The sequence below is a fragment of the Pipistrellus hanaki genome (genome assembly GCF_964339955.1).
Source record: "Pipistrellus hanaki genome assembly, chromosome: 15".
Classification (NCBI taxonomy): Eukaryota; Metazoa; Chordata; class Mammalia; order Chiroptera; family Vespertilionidae; genus Pipistrellus; species Pipistrellus hanaki.
In genome coordinates, this window is record NC_140517.1 from 38,784,937 (window position 1) to 38,807,367 (window position 22,431).

A 22,431-nucleotide genomic window follows, 5' to 3' on the forward strand; every position below is an offset into this window, starting at 1 on the left:
CTGAATATTGAGTGTCACAGGGAAGGGTTGCATCTCAACACACGGCCTTCCTCAATCCCAGCTCCTTTCTTCCCCTCCCTTTCCAGATTCTCCCTTTCTGTGCAGAACAATCCAGTTTTGCTCCTGTTCGCAGACTTTAAACCCATCAAGCCCTCAGGTGTTCTGCATATGCAATGAAGGGCTTCCTATCAATGGAATCTTCCTCACCTTCCCTCTTCCCTGTCCCCCAAAAAGTATCTGATGAGTAAAATAGTAAAGAAAGTTGTTTGTTTGTTTGTTTTTCTTAAAAGTGTGTGACAGCCCGGGTGACATGGCTCAGTGGTTCTAAGAGGTCACGGTTCAATTCTAGGTCAGGGCACATTGCCCAGCTTGTGGGCTTGATCCCTGGTGTGCAGGAGGCAGCCAATTAGGATTCTCTCTCATCATTGATGTTTCTCTCTCTCTCTCTCTCTCTCCTCCCTTCCTTCCCCCCCCCCCCCCCTTTATTCTCTGAAATCAATAAAAATATTTTTTCTTTTTTAAAGTGTGTGACAACCATAAAGGCTATTGTGACCATCGCAGGTTTAACCTGCCTTTGCCTATTTCTTTCATCAGGCGAAGAGCCTTTCTCCTATGGCTATGGAGGCACTGGGAAGAAGTCCACCAATAGCCGATTTGAAAACTACGGAGACAAGTTTGCAGAGAATGATGTGATTGGCTGCTTTGCGGTGAGTGCCAGCAGCCTGTGGGAGTTGGCAGAACCAAATGTTGGTCCTTTTAGGTGGACCTGCAGACTTTTCCCCCCGCAGAATACTCTGTCCATTGTCTGCACCATGTCCAGCCACTCTCGCCATACCTCTTTGTCTCTCTTTGACAGACTGGAATGTTTGCTGTCATTTTGTGCATAAATCTACCATTCTACTTGCCTGATCTTTTGTACAAACCTATAAGACAGCACCTGAAGAACTTTGGGGTTGTTGATTTGCACACCCTTCCTCCATTCCTAGATACCAGAGTGACATTTTCTAAACCCAGGAATTTCTTACTTTTCTTTGCTGCCAAATAGCCTGTTGCTCTCAAAGATAGTGGTGTTGGTGATTGCCCACTTTGGCATAATCTCATCCCTAAACTTCTCTCTTCTTTCACCTCACATTGGTTGAAGCAGGCTTCCCTACAGTGCACTGCCTCATAGGACAGCAGGAGTGGATATAAAACAGAATAAGGTAGAGGGTGCCTGAGCTGCTGCCAAACTTCAGTCTCCAAGAGCAGTGATCCACACAGTGCTGTAGACTCTGGCTGTCTGCTCGGGGACCAGACTCCCTAACCCCAGTTCCTGCTCTTCCACTCACAGCCATGGGCCACTTACTCTCCCTGTATTTCACTCTTCCTTAAATGAGAATCTTTGCACCTACTTCAGAATCTCATGTGGGATCATTAAATTAATCTTTCGGAAGCACTGACAATATTGCCTGGCACATGGTGTGTTCTCAGTAAATCCTACTTAGTACTGTTACCTTTAGGATTTATAGATGTTTGTGCAATGTGCCACAAGAACCTGACAAGGGGTGGCTGCCCAGGTGGATGCTTCCTCTTAGTCTTGTTTTCTCCCTCCCTCAGTTTTGTACACATATGCTCCTTTTTTGGGGGTTGTTTTTCTTCTCTTCCCCCCCCCCCTTACTTTGAAATAATTTTAAACTTAAAGAAAAGCCCTAAGAATTCTCATAGAGTCTTGTCCCAATTCTAACATCTGCTTTACCATTTTCTCAAATATATGATTTTTGTCTAACCTATTTGAGAATGTGATCCCTATATCATATCTTTATTTCTAGATACTTCAGCAAGCATTTAACCACACAGCAGTTATTAAATTTAACATTGATGTAATGCTATTATCTACTCCTCAGTTTACATTTAAATTTTGTCAGTTGTCTTGACAATATTCTTTGGAGCAATTTTGTTTCTGGTTCAGGATCTAATCCAGGATCACTTACTACATTCTCCTGTCATGTCGTTTTAGTCTGAAACAGTTTCTCAGTCTTTATCTTTTATAACCTCATTGTATTTTTAATAAAACCATATTTATATTCTAAACCTGGAATTTTTTTTCCATTTAACAGTAAATCTTGGTTATTTCTCCTTATCTATACAGATAATATAGATGTAAATGAGTTAAAAGAAAATTTTGAATAAATTCACATGGTTTGCTAAAACACCAAGAAATAGAAAAAGGTACACAATGTAAAGTCTTCTTCAGATCTTCATCTAAAGCAGCTTAGCGTATACATGTTTACATCTTTTTTTTCTTAAATATATATCCTAGAGATCTTTTTATGTCACTTCCTAGAGGACTTCTTTGTTCTTTGTATATTTTGTAATCATTATGTAGATCAATTATATTTATATAATCAGTCTTCTATTAGTGGACATTAGATTAGTTTCTTGCCTGGTCTGTATAGTATTCTGATGCAAGTGTCCGTTCTGTTGCTGAATCTGAAAGTTATTTGCTGGAGTGGTTGATGCTGCAGTATTTCCCACTTACTACAGTATTTTCAAGATCTTTTTGTATTCTCACCCATAGTCTCCTGTGTGGCCCACTTCCCCATTGGAGCACGTTTAACAGTGTTGGAGTGAGCAGTTTGCATATCTATGTGTTTTTGTGGGAATGTAGTTGTGTTTATTTCTAAAAGCATAACTTCTGAATCAAAGATATATTTTTAAATTTTTATATCTACCACCAAGAGTGCACTCCAAAGAGGTCGCAGCAATTTAACCTGTCATTATCTGTGACAATGTTCCCTAGACTCTGTCCCATCTGAGCGTGAGGTTCTGTCCGTGTGTGGCAATATGGAACTCCAGGCCTTGACTCTTGCTTCAACCATATCATCTCTACTTCTGTTTTTAAGATTCCATGTGCAATTTCCTCTGTTCAAAGGATGCCATGAATTTTTAAAAGGCTCAGGGTGAAAAGTTGGAGGAGGTGTAAAAATCCGTGACCTGAAGGAACCTAGGGGAGGAAACTTTTGTCAGTTCTTGAGTTCTCAACATTCACAAAATGTGCAGGTAGAGAGAACAGTATAGTCCATTTCAAACAATAGGTGGGGCCTTGAGGATGACAACAGGAGATGTGACAGATGAGGCTACAAAAATGGCACACTTAGCCGATACTGGTTTGGCTCAATGGATAGAGCATCAGCTTGGGGACTGAAGGGTCCCGGGTTCGATTCCAGTCAAGGGCATATACCTTGGTTGCGGGCATATCCCCAGTAGGGGGTGTGCAAGAGGCAGCTGATCGATGACTCTCTCTCTCATTGATGTTTCTAACACTCTACTATCTCTCTCCCTTCCTCTCTGTACAAAATCAATAAAAATATATATATTTTTAAAAATGGCACACTGAATAGTGCCATGCCTAAAGACTTAGGGTCATTGGGCCTCAGACTGGTACCAGGACTTTTTGTTTTTGTTTTTGTTTTTATAAACATACACGCAATTTTATTTAACAGAGACACCCCCCTCCCCCCCAATGCAAAATCTGGTAAGGGCTAGACAGTTAATAGCTAGCAGAGACAAGACTTAAGTAGATGTTTGTTTAAGAGTTAGACCTGACAATAACTCATGTGATCTTGATATAATCACTACCTCTAGCCTCAGTTTCCTCATCTGTATAATGGGAACAGTGATACTGCCTCTATTATAGGCAATGCATATGTACATAGCATAGAGTCTGACACTACCATTCATTAGCTCCTTCTCTTTTTATACTACCCTATTTTCTTTAAAATGAAAATTAGTAAAATTGATCCTTTGACCTAATTCTGTCACAACTAAAGTTGTGGAGATAATTCTTCCCCAACATCGTTTGCAGGTTGTAATAAAGAATTAAGTGAGATTAAGAAGGCAGAAATGCTCTGTACCCAAATGTGAGTTGTTTCATATATGTATTAAAAATTGTGGTACTGGGACTTTTAGCAAGAGTAACAGGACTACACTTACCTCTTGAACAGAAGACCCTGTTGTTAGTAGATTTGTCACGTGGTTTATGTGTAATACAAGTTCCTGTATGAGAAGACATGGCAGGGACCATGCTACAGGGATTGGTGCAGGATTTAGTCTAGCAAATGTTTACATGTCTGCCTTGCATGGTCTTGAGCTGTGTAGGCACTTTGAGGTGACAGATAGGAAGGACTGTATAGAGCTGTGCCCTGTGAGCATGGAAGAGGGTGGTGAGAAAACTCCTTGGGAGAACGGGCTTTCACTTCGTTAAAGGGCAGGTCGCGAGAAAAGAATACCACATCTTATACTTTAAATCAGGAACCTGAGCTTTACTTTGCTACACTCTGCTGTCTAATTCCAGGATTTGAGCTTAATCGTAAACCTCTAGCCTGTACCCAAAGTGATCTTTCTGAAACAGTTTTGAAAACCAGGCCGCTTCTATATTTGAAACAGGTCAGGGGCTCTGCTCTGCCATCAGCATGAAGCTCTAACTCCTAAGGTGACAGAGAGATCCTCACATGCCAAGGGCAGGAGCCATGTCTTCTTCTCACACTCCAGCCCAGCATAGTGCCTAGCATCTTGGAGTGAGAACCCCTATTCATTATGTGCTCGCTGTGGAATAAACACACTAACCCACTTATTCCTCAGAACAATCCTGTGCACTAGAGTATCTTACCATGGCCTTCCCTTTTTGATAGTAAATGGTAGAACTGAAATAACCTGCCTTCTAAAACAGGATCTTAACCACTAAACTTCAGCTGCTCAGTAGGGACTCAGTGAATAATTACTGAATATATTTGGTCACTGCCTGGCTCTCCAGCTATACTGAAATCACTTCCCCCTCATCCTTTATGCTTCAGACAGCCTGACCCTGTGTTCTCTTACAACACTTCTCTTTATGGCTCTCTCCTCCTTCCCCAAACTTGGCTCATTTCATTTTGTTTAGGACTTGGTTTATAGGTCCCTACCTTTCAGAGAATCTTGCTCCTCTGTAGGCACTCTTATTCAATTAAGATAGTGTCCTTATCTGTTCCCCACTAGACCCTGACCTTTGTTAGGCCCAGATCACCATAGACATACGCACCAGGAAGAGCAGGAACTTGGAGAACATGTGTCAGAGTAGCAGTGAATTTCATTTGTGGAGCTGGACTTGACTGCCGTGGCTTTCTTTCCATCTGTTTTCTTCACAGCCTGCTCTTGAGTTGAGGATGCACAGGATTATCTATTCCTTCATTTTCGTCTCAGGCTAGGCACAAGGCTTAAATAATTGGGCCTTCCTAATATTATATGCTTCGCTGAAACCAGTTTGACTCAGTGGGTAGAGCATCAGCCTGCGGACTGAGAGGTTCCGGGTTCTATTCTGGTCAAGGGCTTGTACCTTGGTTGCAGGCATATCCTCAGTACGGGGTGTGTAGGGGGCAGCTGATCCATGTTTCTCATCGATGTTTCTAACTCTCTATCCCTCTTCTTTCCTCTCTGTAAAAAATCAATAAAATACATATTTTTTTAAAAAAAATTATATGCTTCATAGCCACCAACCTTTGGGTCTTAAAAAGAGGGTTTGGGGGCACATTCTCTGAGTGGTTCCCTGGTGCTGCCCATTGTATCTGTATGTTGAGAGGTGGGGTTACAGCTAAATCAGGGAAGCTGGCTGTATTTCTTCTCTCTGCATCTACTCTCTCCAACTTGTGGTTCTCAGTGCCTTCAGCTGAGCATTGGCTTAAGGTTCTCTTCCTTTGGCTTTTTCTTCTAGGACTTTGAATGTGGAAATGACGTGGAACTCTCCTTCACCAAGAATGGGAAGTGGATGGGCATTGCTTTCCGAATTCAGAAAGAAGCTTTGGGGGGCCAGGCCCTCTATCCTCATGTCCTGGTGAAGAATTGTGCTGTGGAGTTCAACTTCGGGCAGAGGGCAGAGCCCTACTGTTCTATCCTTCCTGGCTTTACATTCATCCAGCACCTTCCCCTGAGTGAACGGATCCGGGGCACTGTCGGACCAAAGACCAAGTCAGAGTGTGAGGTGAGTGGGCCTGGAAGACTTAAGTTAATGGCTGTCTCTCCTGGGCCACCTTACTGCTAAGGCAGAGGGGAGACATGGCAGCTGGGTGTGGTGAAAGCAAACCACCTCCCTGCATGCATAATCTTCCTCCTAACTCCTCAGGGCTGGACCAAGTTTAAAGCTGCTGTGAGAGTGACGTGAGGGCTGTGGGTGTGGTTTAGGCCAAAGAAGGAGGGGATACAATAAGCGACTTAAATCTTGGAAAGGTTCCAGAGGGAAATTGCCACACTGCTCCTTGGGTGAGGTCAGAATCTTAGAACAGGACAAGAGGATATGAAGGCACTTCCTGGTGAGTGTGTTCTTCAAGGAGATTGTGCAGCTTCTCACACTCACTTGAAGCTGTCTAAGAACAAAAATGACTACTGGCCTTGGGGATGATTTAGCTGCAGAAACTCATTTCACCAGTTAGGGCCAAAGTTTTAAATTCTATCCTGTTCTTTTTGCCATACTAAGTGCTCATTTCATACACCAACACATTTATAATTGAGATCTTATGGTTATAAGCATTTTGATATTCGACCCTTTTCACTTAATATTATTTTGTAAATACCTATGTTTACCATTTCCCTCTTATTGGGCATTAGGTTGTGACTGGTTTCTGCAAATTTTTTTTTTTTTAGTATATTTTTATTGATTTTGTACAGAGAGTTAGAAACTCTGATGAGAGAGAGTCATTGATCAGCTGCCTCTTGCACACCCCCTACTGGGGATATGCACGCAACCAAGGTATATGCCCTTGACCGGAATCGAACCCGGGACCCTTCAGTCCCCAAGCTGACGCTCTATCCATTGAACCAAACCGGTCTCGGCTGGTTTCTGCAAATTTTAAATGCACTGATTAGATACGGTGTTTGTCCTTATACATACCTATTGTCGCCATCTCAAACTCCGGGAAGGTTGTACCACTTTCTGTGCCCACTCTGTGTACCATTCCCAATGCACGGCCTTCTCTGTCAGAGGCCACTGAATTCTGCTAAGCAAAAAATGTAAATGGTCATAATAGCTCTTGGTTTTATATTCATCCCATACCAGGCCTAAGAGGATTTGATGAGCCTCATCTCTTTGAATCCCAACAACACTGAGGTAGAAGCTATTGCTTTCATTTCCTAGAGATGATCATGAAATTTAGAGTCACCCTCATGGTCTTCAGCGAATCAGGGTGGTGTCTGCTGCTGCATCAGTGACTCTCCATCATGTTCTTACAGATTCTGATGATGGTGGGCCTTCCCGCTGCTGGTAAGACCACATGGGCCATCAAACATGCAGCCTCCAACCCCTCCAAGAAGTACAACATACTGGGTACCAATGCCATCATGGATAAGATGCGGGTAAGGGCAGCAACTGGTCTCTCCTTAGCCACTTCCCTCATCCTCCCCTGCTGTGCTGTCCTACAACCAGGACCACACACCCCTCACCACCCCCTTCCCATAGGTGATGGGCCTACGTCGGCAGCGGAACTATGCCGGCCGCTGGGACGTCTTGATCCAGCAGGCCACCCAGTGCCTCAACCGCCTCATCCAGATTGCTGCCCGCAAGAAACGCAACTATATTCTAGACCAGGTACTTACTGGTGACCATCATGCTCCTAGAGAGGGAAGAAGCCTATTGGGTGCCTGGATATTACCCTTTTGTCCTCTTATTTTTCACCATAATGCTCATGGACTGCAGTGCTAGTAAGGGGGTCAGCCATACATGACAGCACAGTCCCAGGCTCTTAGTATAGCTGTCTGAGCCCTGTATGTAGGTGGGGTTTGGGGCCATAATCCAGACTTCGCTCATGTTCTTAACAGTCCAAGAGAACATTATCAGGTAAGAGCCATTTAGTGAGATGGGCTTGGGTTTCGGAGCTGGATAGACTTGGCCTAAATCCCAACTCTTCTACTAGCTGAGTGTCTACAGACAGCTGGCTTCATATTTCAAATCTGAAATCTTGTCTATAAAATGGAGATTACCCTAACACAGGGCCTGGCACATACCATAGTAACTGGAAATTACTATTTTTTACTCTACAGAATAAGTATGTCCCAGTTTCTCTTAGCATGTTTGATGACTGTCAGGTATATATCTAAATGTATTTTGTACCTGTTTAAGAGCAGGGTTCTTCATATCAGGTGATCTGGGAACTTTTTTTTTTTAATAAGTCTTTATTGTTCAGATTATTACAGTTGTATCTCTTTTTTTCTTCCTATAGCTCCTCGTTCCCACCCCACCTCATGCCCTTACCACCACCACCTGTCATTGTCCTCGTCCATAGGTGTTCGATTTTTGTCCAATCTCTTCCCGTACCCTCCACACTCACTTCCCCCTGAGAATTGTCAGTCCACTCCCTTTCTATGCATCTGATTCTATTATATTCATAACAATTTATTCTGTTTCTCAGATTTTTTTATTCACTCGATTTTTAGATTCACTTGTTGATAGATATGTATTTGTTGTCACTTTGTTATTCATAATTTTTTTTAATAAGTGGCTATTTTTTTTAATATATTTTATTAATTTTTTACAGAGAGGAAGGGAGAGAGATAGAGAGCTAGAAACGTCGATGAGAGAGAAACATAGACTAGCTGCCTCCTACACACCCCCCACCAGGGATGTGCCCACAACCAATGTACATTCCCTTGACCGGAATCAAACCCGGGACCCCTCAGTCCGCAGGCCGCCTCTCTATCCACTGAGCCAAACTGATTTCAGCTCATAATTTTTATCTTTATCTTTTTCTTCTTCTTCTTAAAAAATACTATTCAGCATTTTATAAATCCTGGTTTGGCAGTGATGAACTCCTTTAGCTTGTTCTTAATCTGTGAAGCTCTTTATCTAACCTTCAATTCTAAATGATAGTTTGCTGGGTAGAGTAATCTTGGTTGTAGGTTCTTGCTATTCATCACTTAGAATATTTCTTGCCATTCCCTTCTGGCCTGCTTAGTTTCTGTTGAGAAATAGCTGACAGTCGTATGGGTACTCCCTTGTAGGTAACTGTTTTTCTTTTGCTGCTTTTAAGATTCTTTTTGTCTTTTGCCGTTGGCATTTTATTTATTTATTTTTTAAAATATATTTTATTGATTTTTTTTACAGAGAGGAGGGAAAGGATAGAGAGTTAGAAACATTGATGAGATGTTCCCACAGCCAAGATACATGCCCTTGACCAGAATTGAACCCGGGACCTTTCATTCCACAGGCAAACGCTCTATCCACTGAGCCAAACCGGTTTCGGCTGCCCTTGGCATTTTAATTTGATGTGTGTTGGTGTGGTCCTCTTTGGATTTCTCTTGTTTGGTTTTTCTTTAGCTTCCTGGACTTGTAAGTCTATTCTTTCACCAGGTTGGGAAGTTTAATGTCATTATTTCTCCAAATAGGTTTTCAGTATCTTACTCTCTCTCTTCTTCTGGGACCCCCATAATTCTGATGTTGATACGCTTGAAGTTGTCCCAGAGGCCCTTACACTATGTTCATATTTTTGGATTCTCTTTGCTTTTTGCTTTTCCAATTGGGTGTTTTTTGCTTCTTCATATTTCAAATCTTTGACTTGATACTTGGGATTCTCTCGTCTGCTTTTGGATCTCTGTATATTATTCTTTATTTCAGTCAGTTATGCTTAGTAAGTTCTAGTGGATCCTTTTGCATATCCTCGATGGCCTCACTAAATTTCTCAGAAGTATCTAGAAGATTCTTGAGTAACCTTATAACTGTGGTTTTGAACTCTATCCAGTCGTTTGCTTCCCTCCATTTCTTTCATTTGTGACCTGTGTCTTTGTCTCTGCATTTTGGCTGCTTCCCTGTATTAATAGAGCAGCTTTGTGTGCTAGGTGTCCTATAGAGCCCAGTGGCTCAGCCTCCCCAATCACCTAGGTGGACATTCTTGGTGCACCCCTTTGTGGGCTGTGTGCACAGTCTTGTAACCTTTATTGCTGTTGGTATCACTGGGCAGAATTGACCTCCAGACCAATTGGCTGTGAGGACCAGTTGTGTCTACAATGGGAGGACTGCTTGGCTGGAAACACCCTTATGGGGCAGGACTTGCTTCAGTGGGGCTTTGGTGCTCATTGAGTCTGCCCCCTGAGTGTATCTCTTAATGGATCTGAAGAATTGTAATCTGATGTAGTCTTGCTTTGACCACTGGGTGCACTGGCTCTTGGATCTCCAAGGAGGTGCAAAGTCAGTCGCTGCCTGAGGCCATCCAGCAGGAGCTACAGAGAGATCTGCAGATTCCTCCTCTTGGTTTGGGGTTTGGAGGTGCTCAGATGAGGCGCAGCTGTGAAGCTATGCAGGCTGCTGACAAGCCTTTGATCTTTTGAAAGCTCTGGGGTTCTTTGACCCAGCTGCAGTTTGTTAGGTTAGGCTGCAAAAGGCCATGCCATTCATATGCAAACGTCTCTGCACACAGCTTGTGTGGGGTTGTAAATTGGGTGGGGCATGGTCTCGGGGAATCACAGGATGGTGCAATCAGTGATGGCCCTGCCCCGATAGGTCCCTGGGTATCTTGTGTCCCACAGCCCCATGCAAGAAGAATGAACTCTGTGACCACCTCTGAGAGAAAGGCACCCTCATATTCCTGTCCCAATGCCAGGAAGTCCAGTTTCTCTCCATATGAGTCTGGGTCCCCAGAGACTCGCTGGAAGCTGGAGTTCAGAGCAGTTGGGAATTTGTATCTCCCTCCTGATTAAAAAAGACCACAGCATACCCAGTTGCCAGCATGTTTCCGCACGCACCTCCAAACCTCCTACCAGTCTAGATTTGCTTTTCTCTTTCCTTCTTGTCGTAGAGCTTCCACACAGCCAGCTTTCCCAATGGTTCTAGATCACATGTGTCAAACACAAGGCCCGCGGGCCAAATCCAGCCCGCCAGGCCTTGCAATGTGGCCCGCACCGCGCTGTCATCACTGCACTCTGCTGTCAGTTTATGACATTGTCAGTTTGTGACTGTTCAGTAAACCATTCGGCCCGCGATTTAGGCTGGATTTTAGATTTTGGCCCCTTCTCTAATTGAGTTTGACACCCCTATTCTAGATGATAACCGCTTTTCTTTTAGTTATAGTTTTGATGTGGTTGTACGAGACAGCAGTTTGAGGTGTTTACCTATGCCACCGTCTTGGTTCCTCCTGGAGCCTTTGAAATTAAACACAGTTTTGTATGCAGGTGCAAGCATGTTATTTTAAAAAACGAAAAAGTTAGACAGTTTCAATTTAGAATAGGAAGATCTTCCATGGCTTTCAACATTCCCAAAAGTATAATTGACCCAAACATAGTTAAGGATCCCTGTCTCAGGGTAATGAGTTTCTCATGTTTACCAACTATGAGACATCATTCTGGACATGTGTCCTGAGGGAATCAAATCCTATATTTGGGGATCTGTGAACAAGCCTCTGTTTCCCTAAGCCTTGCATTCATGATTTTCTTAAAAACCTGTAAAATGTGCAAATACGTAAGGTGAGTAGCACCCTTGCCCTGGCCGCCTTGCTGGTGTGCCTTCCCAGTGTGCCGGTACTTGGTTACGGGGTTCCGAGGCTCCTGGTGAGAATGGAGTTGGAAACTCCAAGGGACCAAGTTGCCCGTGCATGGGAGTTGGCATCTTATGTGAAACAACTGAGCAGGAGCTTGGGGTCATGAGCATGTGGAGATGTGGGAGAGTGGTATGTGCACTCAGAGTGTGTGGAAGCTCTGCGCCCTTCTCACATAACTTTGCCCTATGCATCTCTTCCATCTGGCTGGTCCTGAATGCATCCTTTCATAATAAACTAGTGATCTATGTTTACAGTGAAGAAATGATGCCTTACATCCAACATTTGAAAGAAGCACATAGTAAGAACTTTGTTCTTAAAGACAGAAAGTAAAAAGGCTATGGGCTGGTGATAGTTCTTGATAGGCAAATTTACAGTTTTTTAAATCCTCATGCAGGGATATATTTGATTTTTTTTTTAATCTTTATTGTTGAACTTATTACATGTGTTTGTTGATTTGAGAGAGAAACATTGATGTGAGAAACATAGATGGGTTGCCTCCCACACATGCTCTGACCAGGGATCAAACCCATAGCCTAGGTATGTGCCCTGGCTGGAAATCAAACCCACAAGCTTTTGGTGTACGGGACAATAGCTCCAACCAACTAAGCCACACTGGCCAGGGCTAGACAATTTAATTTAAATGGTCTTGCCAGACAGGTGTTAGGAGTTTACATGCGCTGTGTGCTGATGGAACAGCCAAGCTAAGAAAACAAAGTTGACTAAGGCTGGGCCATACCGTGGCCCTCATCTGTGATGGTGGACATGTGAGATTTGCTCTGGGTTCTGCAGCGATTGGATTGGTCCTTAAAGACTCTCACATTTGTGAAGAAGACAGTACATGATCCCCTAATACTAAATTTTAATGCAAACAGCTAATCTTTCAAATATTTATTTCTGGGGACTGGATGGGACTGTTGAGCACAGGATAGTCCAAAAGCCAACCAGGGCTACTGCCCCAGCTCAGCCCCATCAGTAATGCATATAGCCAGCCTTTTCTTTCTTCGAAGACTTCGTTTTTTAACCCAGTAAGTATTCCCTGCCTGTCATTTTGTAGATTAAATTAGCTGTGAAACCCATTTCAAATGTGTGGCTCAGTGGCGAAGGATTACAGTATTAGGGATAGATAATCTTAACATTTTTGTCCAGCATTTAAAAGTGGGCCTTCTCTGGAGGTCAGGCTCCAGCTCCTCAGCCAGGCCCAGTAGAGCTGGCTCTGTAAACAACACACTATTGGTCTTTTGAGTATGTGCTGGCTTGTTCATGGGAGGGTCCAGGGCTTTACCAAGTATACAGTGGTCTTCAGGGCTGTCCTGATGGAAAGATATGCCGGTTGGGCCAAGTGATCCAGGCCAGTGAGGCAAAACTACCTAAACTCTGAAGGTGGGGGAGGAGGGTTCTCTGGTTAACCATAGATTGGAGGATTGACTTGGGGCCTCAAACTCAAATTACGCAAGTCTGGGAAGAGGTCTGAAGCCAGTGATTTTAAATGTTTGGGCTTAAGCCCCAAACGTGGCTTCTAAGAAATCCTTGGGACCCAGGGGGGTTAGGTGGGGGGGTGCTGTAAAAGATTCAGAGCACGTCTTCCCACTCACTAGCTTTGGCTATGAGGGATAAGTTGATGAGTAACTGTCTCCTGAGCTAGATAGAATCCCCTGCAGTTCTGGAGCTCATCTTTTCCCTTCTCTGGTTCTTCCCAGGTGATTAGACATCTATGCATTTGGCTCCTCTGAATCTCCTATTACATAGGTTGGATTCTGTAATGCCCATTATTGAGAGGAAAGCAGAATGTGCCTGCAGAAGGCAGGTGAGGCTGTGTGAGCCAGGACTTGGCCTATGTATGGTTAGGGCCCCAGTGTCTACCCCAGGCTATGTTTCATTGGGCACAAGCTCTTCGTTTTATTGAGCTCTGACATACATTCCATGATGACCTGAGTATCCTCTTCAGATCATGTGTGTTACAGCTGTGGAACATCCGAGGAGAAAAAGAAGAGATGGATCACAGGGCAAACAGGCCTCAGAGAAAAGACACCTGTTCAAAGTCATGCTGTTGATTTACTGATGGAACATGTCTCTGCTAACTTCCCAGATGGCCACAGCCCAGAATAGTTGGAGTCATGGTGGGAAATTGGGAGGTGGGATGTCTAGGCCAGGACATGGAGGATGATAAAAAGAATTGAGGCTTTTCCTGTGGGCAGTGAGGAGCCATGATCATATTTTCATCAGGGAGGGATATGTTAAATTTGCCTGCCTACTAAAAGACTTGAGAAAGGGGAAGTAGGCCACATTGCTTCAAGTGGCTCTGTTGCTGGTGAAAAAACCTCAAGAATGAGATTTGCATTTGCCCGGTCTATCCCTAGCCTACCAAGGTCCCACAAGAGTTGGCGCAGCCCTAACCGGTTTGGCTCAGTGGATAAAGTGTCAGCCTGTGGACTGAGGGGGTCCTGGGTTCGGTTCCAGTCAAGGGCATGTACCTTGGTTGTAGGCACATCCTTAGCAGGGAGTATGCAGGAGGCAGCTGATCGATGTTTTTAACTCGGTGTCCCTGTCCCTTTCTCTAAAAAAAAATCAATAAAATACATATTTTTTTAAACATTTTTTTTTAAAAAAGAGTTGGTGTAGAGCAGGAATTGGCCCTCTGAGGCAACAGAGTTGCCCTCCTTGAGGCTTCTGAGAAAGCCTCTGTGGGGCAGAGTTGAGGGCTGCAGGCTAGGGAGCTCCCTTAGGTCTCTAGCAGTCCAGAGCCAGGCCAATCAGTGATCCCTGCCCTCACCTCAACCATCAGAATGTATGGTTCTAGTCCTGCTTTGCATCCCTGTTGACCTTGCCATATTTTTGTCTGAAACAAATCCAGGGGTAGAGCAGAGGCCCAGACCTCCTCTTATTGGCAGGCATTGGGGAAAAGGGGTGTTACTTTCCTTCACCCTTCCTGTCCCCAGGACCTCAGCCAGTTCCATAGTAACATTCCAGCTGTTTGTCACCCTATATGTGGGTTCCTTCCATTAGGTTTACCTTACTGTGAGCCCAGAGTGAACTCTTTTTTGTCACCAGCTTTACATTTGTTCCTCTGGGATCCAGCCAGGTTTCTCCCACTGCCACCTGACCCCACTGAGCTATGGATGGGGGACAGGTGAAAGTGTACATGGGTCAGTGGGACTTACAGAATCTGGTCTGTGAGCAGCATGCTGAGTTCCTCCCTTACTCGCCCAGGCTATCACGCACCAAAACTGCCCGTCCAGCACCTCTGAGAACGCTAACTCCTGTCCTTTGGCCAACATTGCTGGAAAATGGGGGTGGCCCAGGGTTAGGGAACACACCCCCAGCAGACCTGCGAGTTAGCAGCTTCAAGCAGGGTGGGACTGGAAGAAGTGGAACTAGGCAGAAGGAGCTCACACAGCTGGGGAAAGCTGATCCAGCTGTTGTGCTAGTCTCTCTTAGCAACAGACACTAGCAGCCCCCAGTGACCACGACAGTCCTGGGCCAACGTAGGGTCTCTGACCTCACTGTGTTTGCTGTGGCAACAGTCGCTGGCAGCTAACTCCCTTTTTTCCAGAAAAGGCAAGTATTTGTATGTCTGCTGGTGTGATTTAGACGCTCTTCCCCAAGCCATGAGGAATGGCAAGGAAGGTGCCATCTAATAAATGGTCACCAAGAGGGTTCTCTGCACCTCGGTTCTAGAGTGTCTGACGAGGCATTGCTCAGAGTCTAGCCACTTCTCAGAACGGAGGCCAACTCGTTAGGAGTCCAGCCTGCTTCGCCCCCATTCATGCCATCCCGTGAAACTAGGGACTAGCCCTCCTGGCAGTGTTGCTTCTCTGCTGTCTCTGCATTAGGACATTGACCCAGCAGGTCTGCCTTGTAGAATCCTTCCAGGAGGTATTATCTCTGTGGGCAGGGTTCAAAGGAGTCAAAATAGGATCACTTATGGGCGAATAAACCATGGAATGGGTGTCCATAGAATGGTCTGGGGGCACATTCTGGCACCCATCCACTCTGGCTTTTGTGCCAAGAGAAAACCTCATTATTTAGCTGGAGAAAGCCAAATTTCATCTTCCTATGACCAGATGCCACCTTCTCCTCTGTTTTTTAGGCATAGAGTCCAGGAACAGCAGTGGGGAGAGGGACTTGACTATTCCCTCTAACCTGATGTGTTTCTTAACCATTTAGGCCAGTGCTGAGAGCCCCAATCACAGCATTTGTGTGCCCACCACACACCTCTCCCTCCCCTTAATGAAAGTGGGGACACTCCCTGGGGAGTAGGGAAGAACATTTTTGTCTGTTGTATGTCAGTGTCACTTGGATATTGGTTTAGAGCAGAGGTGGGGGACCTTTTTCCTGCCAAGGGCCATTTGGATATTTAGAACATCATTCTCAGGCCATACAAATCTTTAACTTAAAAATTAGCCTGCTATACAGTGTATTTGGTCAAACATTTAATTAACTCACCCCTAATGCTTTGGCAGAGCCAAATCAAATTATTTCTCAGGCCTTATATGGCCCCCCAGCCAGAAGTTTCCCAACCCTGATTTAGAGAGTAGCTCTACTCACAGCACTGGGGTCTCTGGCTGACCCACAACCCAACTTCCTGTTCTTTTTGTGCCTCATCTTTTCCTCAAATTTCACTTTCCTTGGTCCTCTCCTAGAACAGTGTCAATCCTGTTGGCCATATTTTCAGATCTACCCTGTATGTGTTGACTTGTTTCCCTGGCACGTACCAGACATTTTCACATCGATCCTCACCAGAGCCAGGAGAAAGGTGATATAAATCCCTGTCTTTTAGATGAAGAAATTTGATTAGGTGAGTTAGTTAGGTGACTTGTCTCACGAATAGTAAAGAACATAGCTTGGATTTCAGCCTCAAGCTTCTTCACCAAAGTCTGTGTTCTTTCACCCTGGCAGGGTGGCTCCGATGGCTGGGGCATCATCCCGCACATCAGTCCCTGTGGGGGGTGCAATCCATCAATGTTGTCCTCTCACATCAACATTTCTCTCCCCTTCCCCTCTCAGTAAAAACAGCCAAGCATGTCTCAGTGGTTGAGTATCAACCTATGAACCAGGAGGTCACAGTTCCATTCCCAATCAGGGCATATGCCCTGGTTGCAGATTCAATCCCCAGTGTGGGTCATTCAGGAGGCAGCCAATCAATGATACTCATCATTGATATTTCTGTCTGTCTCTTCCTCTCTGAAATCAATTTAAGCACGCACACACACACACACACACACAAAAAAAGATCCTGTTTTTTTTACCCTGTCGCACAGTTCCTGCCTTCTGATGAAAAGACACGATAGCTTGACCATCCCTTGGTCTAAGTTGCTTCGAGTGAACCTTACAATAAGAATATCCAGCCCTGCCAAGACCGGTTTGGCTCAATGGATAGAGCGTCGGCTTGGGGACTGAAGGGACCCGGGTTCGATTCCGGTCAAGGGCATGTACCTTGGTTGCGGGCATATCCCCAGTAGGGGGTGTGCAAGAGGCAGCTGATCGATAACTTTCTCATCGATGTTTCTAGCTTTCTATCTCTCTCCCTTCCTCTCTGTACAAAATCAATAAAATATATTTAAAAAAAAAAAATATCCAGCCCTAACCGGTTTGGTTCAGTGGATAGAGTGTCGGCCTGTGGACTCAGGTCTCAGGTTCGATTCAGGTCAGGGGCATGTACTTTGGTTGCAGGCACATCCCCGGTAGGGGGTGTGCAGGAGGTGGCTGATTAGTAATGTTTCTAATTCTCTATCTCTCTCCCTTCCTCTCTGTAAAAAAATCAATAAAATATATTTTAAAATATATGGCCATCACTGGGTGCACCCCACCCAGTGATGGCCATATCAACAGTGGCTATTATTGTTGAGTGTTGGCTGTGAACCAGGCCCTGGACTAACCAAGAGCTTTTACTTACCTGAACACCTTCAGTCTTAATAGCAAGCAATGATAGACATTCCTACTATTTTCCCCATCTACGACTTAAGACTCAGAAAATACACAATAAGTTGACTTTACAGACGAGGAGACTGAAGCTTTTAAGTGGAAGTCACTCACCCAGGACCACACAGGTGTTATGTGGCCAAGTCAGGTTACAGCTGGGGTGTTCAAGGCTGTCCCTCTGAGAGGCCTCCTTTGATCAAGGTGTTTCCCACTCTGGAGGCCTCCTCATAGCCCCCACTCAAGGAGTCCTCATGCCAAGTCAGTGCTTTGTGGTCTTCCTACTCAGTCCTCACCAGCCCAGCAGAGAGGCTTAGGGAAGCTTTTTGTTCCTATTTTACAGGTAAATCAACTGTAGGGACTGCCCAGAGTGAGTTTATGGTCACACCAGTGATTTATCCTGGGCTTTTTTCACTATGCCAGGCTGAGTCTTAAAAATGCACACTTTGTGTCGGTTTGTTCATGCCCTTTTAAAACTTCTCTGCACCTTCTCTCAGTGCCATCAAGCCACCAAAAATTGTTTAAATGAATGTATTCCTCATCATTCCAATTCTTTTGAGTCAATTTGGATAGGGCAGTTCTCCAAATAGGAGCCTGGGTCCCACCTCCAGGGATTGGGGTTCAGGAAGTCTTGAGGGGTTGGGCTGCTCTCTCTTTCAGTGGTGTCCAGGTGACACAGGTGCAACAGGCTGAGTCTGGAGCCCTGGGGTCCGACAGATCTGTTCCCCAGTCCCACAGGGCCTAGCACATCGGAAATAATCAGTAAAGGGAAGCTGTTGTTACTACTGCTCAGATGTGTCTTAGGGCACTGGTCTGTGCCAGCACCAGCCTAGAACACACCTGCTCCTCACCTAGGGCAAGGGTGGGGAACTTCCAGCCTATGGGCCATTTAAGGCCCACAAGATCATTTGTTCTGGCCCTGCCACAGCATTGGGGGTGAGTTAATTAAATGTTTGACCAAATATAGCAGGCCAGTTTTTAAGTTGATAATTTCATATGGCCCGAGAATGATATTCTAAATATCCAAATGGCCCTTGGCAGAAAAAAAGGTTCCCCATCCGTGACCTAGAGGCAGGGAAGAGAACATTAGTAGCAAATCTGCACCTTGTCATGCTTCCTAGTTAGAAACTTTTGGATGAGGCTGATTTTTTATTTTAATAAATTTTTATTGTTCATATTACTACAAATGTTCCTTTCCCCCCGCCCCCCTCCATTGCTCTCCTCCACCAGGTTCCCATCCCACCCTCTGCCCTTTCCCCACCCCCCACTGTCCTCATCCATAGGTGCACAGTTTATGTTCAGTCTCTTCCCACATCCCCCTCTCCCCTTTTCCCCAAGAATCATCAGTTCACTCCCCTTCCATACCTCTGATTCTATTATATTCACCAGTTAATATTGTTCATCAGATTTTTTTTTTTTTAATTTTCTTGGTTTTTAGATTCACTTGTTGATAGTTACGTATTTGTTGTTCATAATTTTTTATCTTTATTTACTTTCTCTTCCGAAAGAACCCCCTTCAGCAATTCATATAATTCTGGTTTGGTGGTGATGAACTCCTTTAGCTTTTTTTTTTTATTAGTGAAGCTCTTTATCTGGCCTTCGATTCTGAGTGATAGCTTTGCTGGGTAGATTATCTTTGGCTGTGGGTTCTTACTATTCATCACCTTGAATATTCCTTGCCATTCCCGTCTGGCCTGCATGGTTTCTGTTGAGAAATCAGCTGACAATCGTATAGGTGCTCCTTTATAGGTAACTACCTGCTTTGCTCTTGCTGCTTTTAATATTCTCTCTTTGTCTTTTCCTCTTGGAATTTTAATTATGATTTGTCTTGGTGTGGTCCTCTTTGGATTCCTTTTGTTTGGAGTTCTGTGCGCTTCCTGGACTTGTAAGTCTAATTCTTTCACCAGGTGGGGGAAGTTTTCTGTCACTGTTTCTTTCAGTATGTTTTCGATATCTTGCTCTCTCTCATCTTCTGGGACCCCCATAATTCTGATGTTGGTTCGCTTGAAGTTGTCCCAGAGGTTTCTTACATTATCTTCAATTTTCTGGATTCTCTTGCCTTCTAGTTCTGCAGAGGAGTGTCTTCTGGCTCTTTATGTTCCAAATCTTTGACTTGATTCTTGCGATCTTCCATTCTGTTTTTAGGACTCTGTATAATATTTTTTATTTCAGACAATGTATTCTTTCTTGTTGATCCCTTATCATTTCTCGTTGATTCCTTATTAATTCTAGTTGATCTCTTTTCATATCCTCATAGGTCTTATCGATCTTTTCTAGGAAATTCTTGAAAAACCTTATAATCGTAGATTTGAACTCTATATTCAGTCGCTTTTTGTCCTCCATTTCTTTTGTTTGTGATCTATTTCATTGTCGCATTTTCGCAGCTTCCCTGATGGGGCGGAGTTTCAGGGTGGAGCCTACAGCTTGGCTTCTGTCAGCACTGCCCTGTGCCTACGAGGCTCCTGAGTCTCAGTATTCCTCAGGGTCCTCCAGTACTCGCTGCAAGCACCTCTGAGAGAAAGGTGCCCTCGATTTTCGCCTGCTACCAAACAGTCTAGGCTCTCCCCCAATGAGCCCGGAACTGGGGTTCAGTTCAGTTGGAAGTGGTGTTGGAGGTGGCGTTCAGAGCAGTCTGGAGCCCCTGTCTCCTTCCCGCCAGGGCAATCCCACGGCACAGCCCTTCTCTGCGCGCATGTGCACGCCTCCGGGATCTCCTTTCGCCGCTTCCCCGGGGTTCTGCCTTACAGCCCAGCTCCCTCTGTGTGAGCCTGGGTCCCCGGGGTCTGGCCTAGAACTGGGGTTCAGAGCAGTCGGAACTGGGGCCCAGCACAGTCAGAGCTTTTATCTCCTTCCCGCTAGGGAACGCCAGCCAGGCACTTAGCCGTCCCTTCTCCCCGGCTCCGTCCTCTCCGCACCTGCCGCATGTCTCCGTACCTTAGGCTTTTACAGCTCCTCCGCTCTTCCTTCTGGTTTTCTCCTTGCTTCTCATTGTAGAATTTCCAGTCAGTCGACTTTCCTGTAATTCTGGGTAATGTCCATTTTATATTTTATTGAAATTGTTGTGTGCGGCTGCGGCTGGGTGTTTACCTGTGCAGCCATCTTGGATTCTCCTGGGTGAGGCTGATTTTTCAGAGAAGGACTGAGGGAATGAAAGAATCAGTGCTGATGAAAACAATTTACGCAACTGTCAGAAGAGGTGGTTCATTATGATATCCATTCTATATATGTTATGCAGTCATTAAATGAAAACACTGGGACAGAAAAACATTACAGAAATGTTAAGTGAAAAAAAGCTTCAGAAGAATGTATAGTATGATTTCATTCATGTTAAAAAAAAATCACACAGATGTTTTTATTAAGTATATTTTTTAATTTGTTTTAAATATATATATTTTTAATTTCAGAGAGGAAGGGAAAGGGACACAGAGATAGATCCACTGCCTCTTGTATGCCCCACACTGGGGATTGATCCTGCCACCTGGGCATATACCCTGACCAGGAATAGACCTGGTTCATAGGTTGACGCCCAACCACTGAGCTACAGCTGGCTGGGCCACACATATGTTTTTAGAAAGACATAAATTTGCCTAGCTGTTTTAGCTCAGCGGATAGAGTGACGGCCTTCGGACTGAAGGGTACTCTGTTTGATTCCAGTTAAGGGCACATGCCTAGGTTGGGGGCTTGATCCTCAATGGGGACAGACATGCAGGAGACAACCGATCAATTATTATCTCATTGATATTTCTATCTCTCTCTCCCTCTCCCTTCTTCTCTGAAATTAATAATTTATATAATTAATAATATATATATTGATTTTTACAGAGCAGAAGGGAGAGGGATAGAGAGCTAGAAGCATTGCTGAGAGAGAAACATCACAATCAGCTGCCTCTTGCACACTCCCTACTGGGCATGTGCCCACAACCAAGGTACATGCCCTTGACCAGAATCGAAACTGGGACCCTTGAGTCCGCAGGCTGATGCTCTATCCACTGAGCCAAACTGGTTAGAGCTATAAATTTTTTTAAAAAAATAGACAAATTTAATCATCTCTAGGAAATAAGACTGGAAGTAGGTGGATGAAGGGATTCTTACTCTAAATTTTACAACTTGTACTCTGAATTTTTTAAAAAAAATATATATTTTATTGATTTTGTACAGAGAGGAAGGGAGAGAGATAGAGAGTTAGAAACATCGATGAGAGAGAGTCATCGATCAGCTGCCTCTTGCACACCCCCTACTGGGGATATGCCTGCAACCAAGGTACATGCCCTTGACCGGAATCGAACCCAGGTCCCTTCAGTCCCCAAGCCGATGCTCTATCCATTGAGCCAAACCAGTCTCGGCTACTCTGAATTTTTTATGATGAACATGTACGGGCATTTCTCTGAGATACTGTGGGTTCTGTTCTAGACCACCACTGCAATAGAGAGAGTCATGATCTGGTGGGAGGGTCTTGCCTTCAATCTGTAAAACACACAACATCTGTGAAGCTAAATAAAACGAGGCCTATATTACTTGTGGGGAGGGGGGCAGTTGTAAAGCAAAGTACGAGAACAAAGAGGATTAAAGTGCGAAGCCCAACCATTGAAATCCCTTGTCCTATGAGTGTCAGCAATTGCTTTCCCGAGTCAGTTCATTTTCTGAGGGTGAATTCAAAAATCTTAAAAGTGAAGAAGAGCAGTTTCTTGTGTTTCTCTGCTTATAAGAACTAGTGCCCTTTTCTCAGTTCTTGGCTGACATAGTGCCCCACAGATGAGAAAACCATTTTGTAATATACCATCTCTTGCCTCTTCTGTCACCTACCCTAGACAAATGTTTATGGGTCAGCTCAGAGACGAAAAATGAGACCATTTGAAGGCTTCCAGCGCAAAGCTATTGTCATTTGTCCCACTGATGAGGACTTAAAAGACCGAACAATAAAACGAACCGACGAAGAAGGGAAGGATGTCCCAGATCATGCTGTCTTGGAAATGAAAGGTAGGAAATG

At 44.5% G+C, this 22,431-nt stretch overlaps 1 protein-coding gene across 3 annotated transcripts in view; it reads left to right on the forward strand.

The window, feature by feature from the left end:
• HNRNPUL1 (heterogeneous nuclear ribonucleoprotein U like 1) overlaps positions 1 to 22,431 on the forward strand; it is a 44,496-nt gene that overhangs the window by 16,570 nt on the left and 5,495 nt on the right. For all 3 annotated transcript variants that reach the window (XM_084860919.1, XM_084860920.1, XM_084860921.1), the window contains exons 7-11: positions 595 to 707; positions 5,726 to 5,992; positions 7,237 to 7,359; positions 7,463 to 7,591; positions 22,253 to 22,421. In XM_084860919.1, coding sequence (XP_084717045.1) covers positions 595 to 707; positions 5,726 to 5,992; positions 7,237 to 7,359; positions 7,463 to 7,591; positions 22,253 to 22,421 — 801 coding nt within the window. The remainder of the gene's footprint in view (positions 1 to 594; positions 708 to 5,725; positions 5,993 to 7,236; positions 7,360 to 7,462; positions 7,592 to 22,252; positions 22,422 to 22,431) is intronic.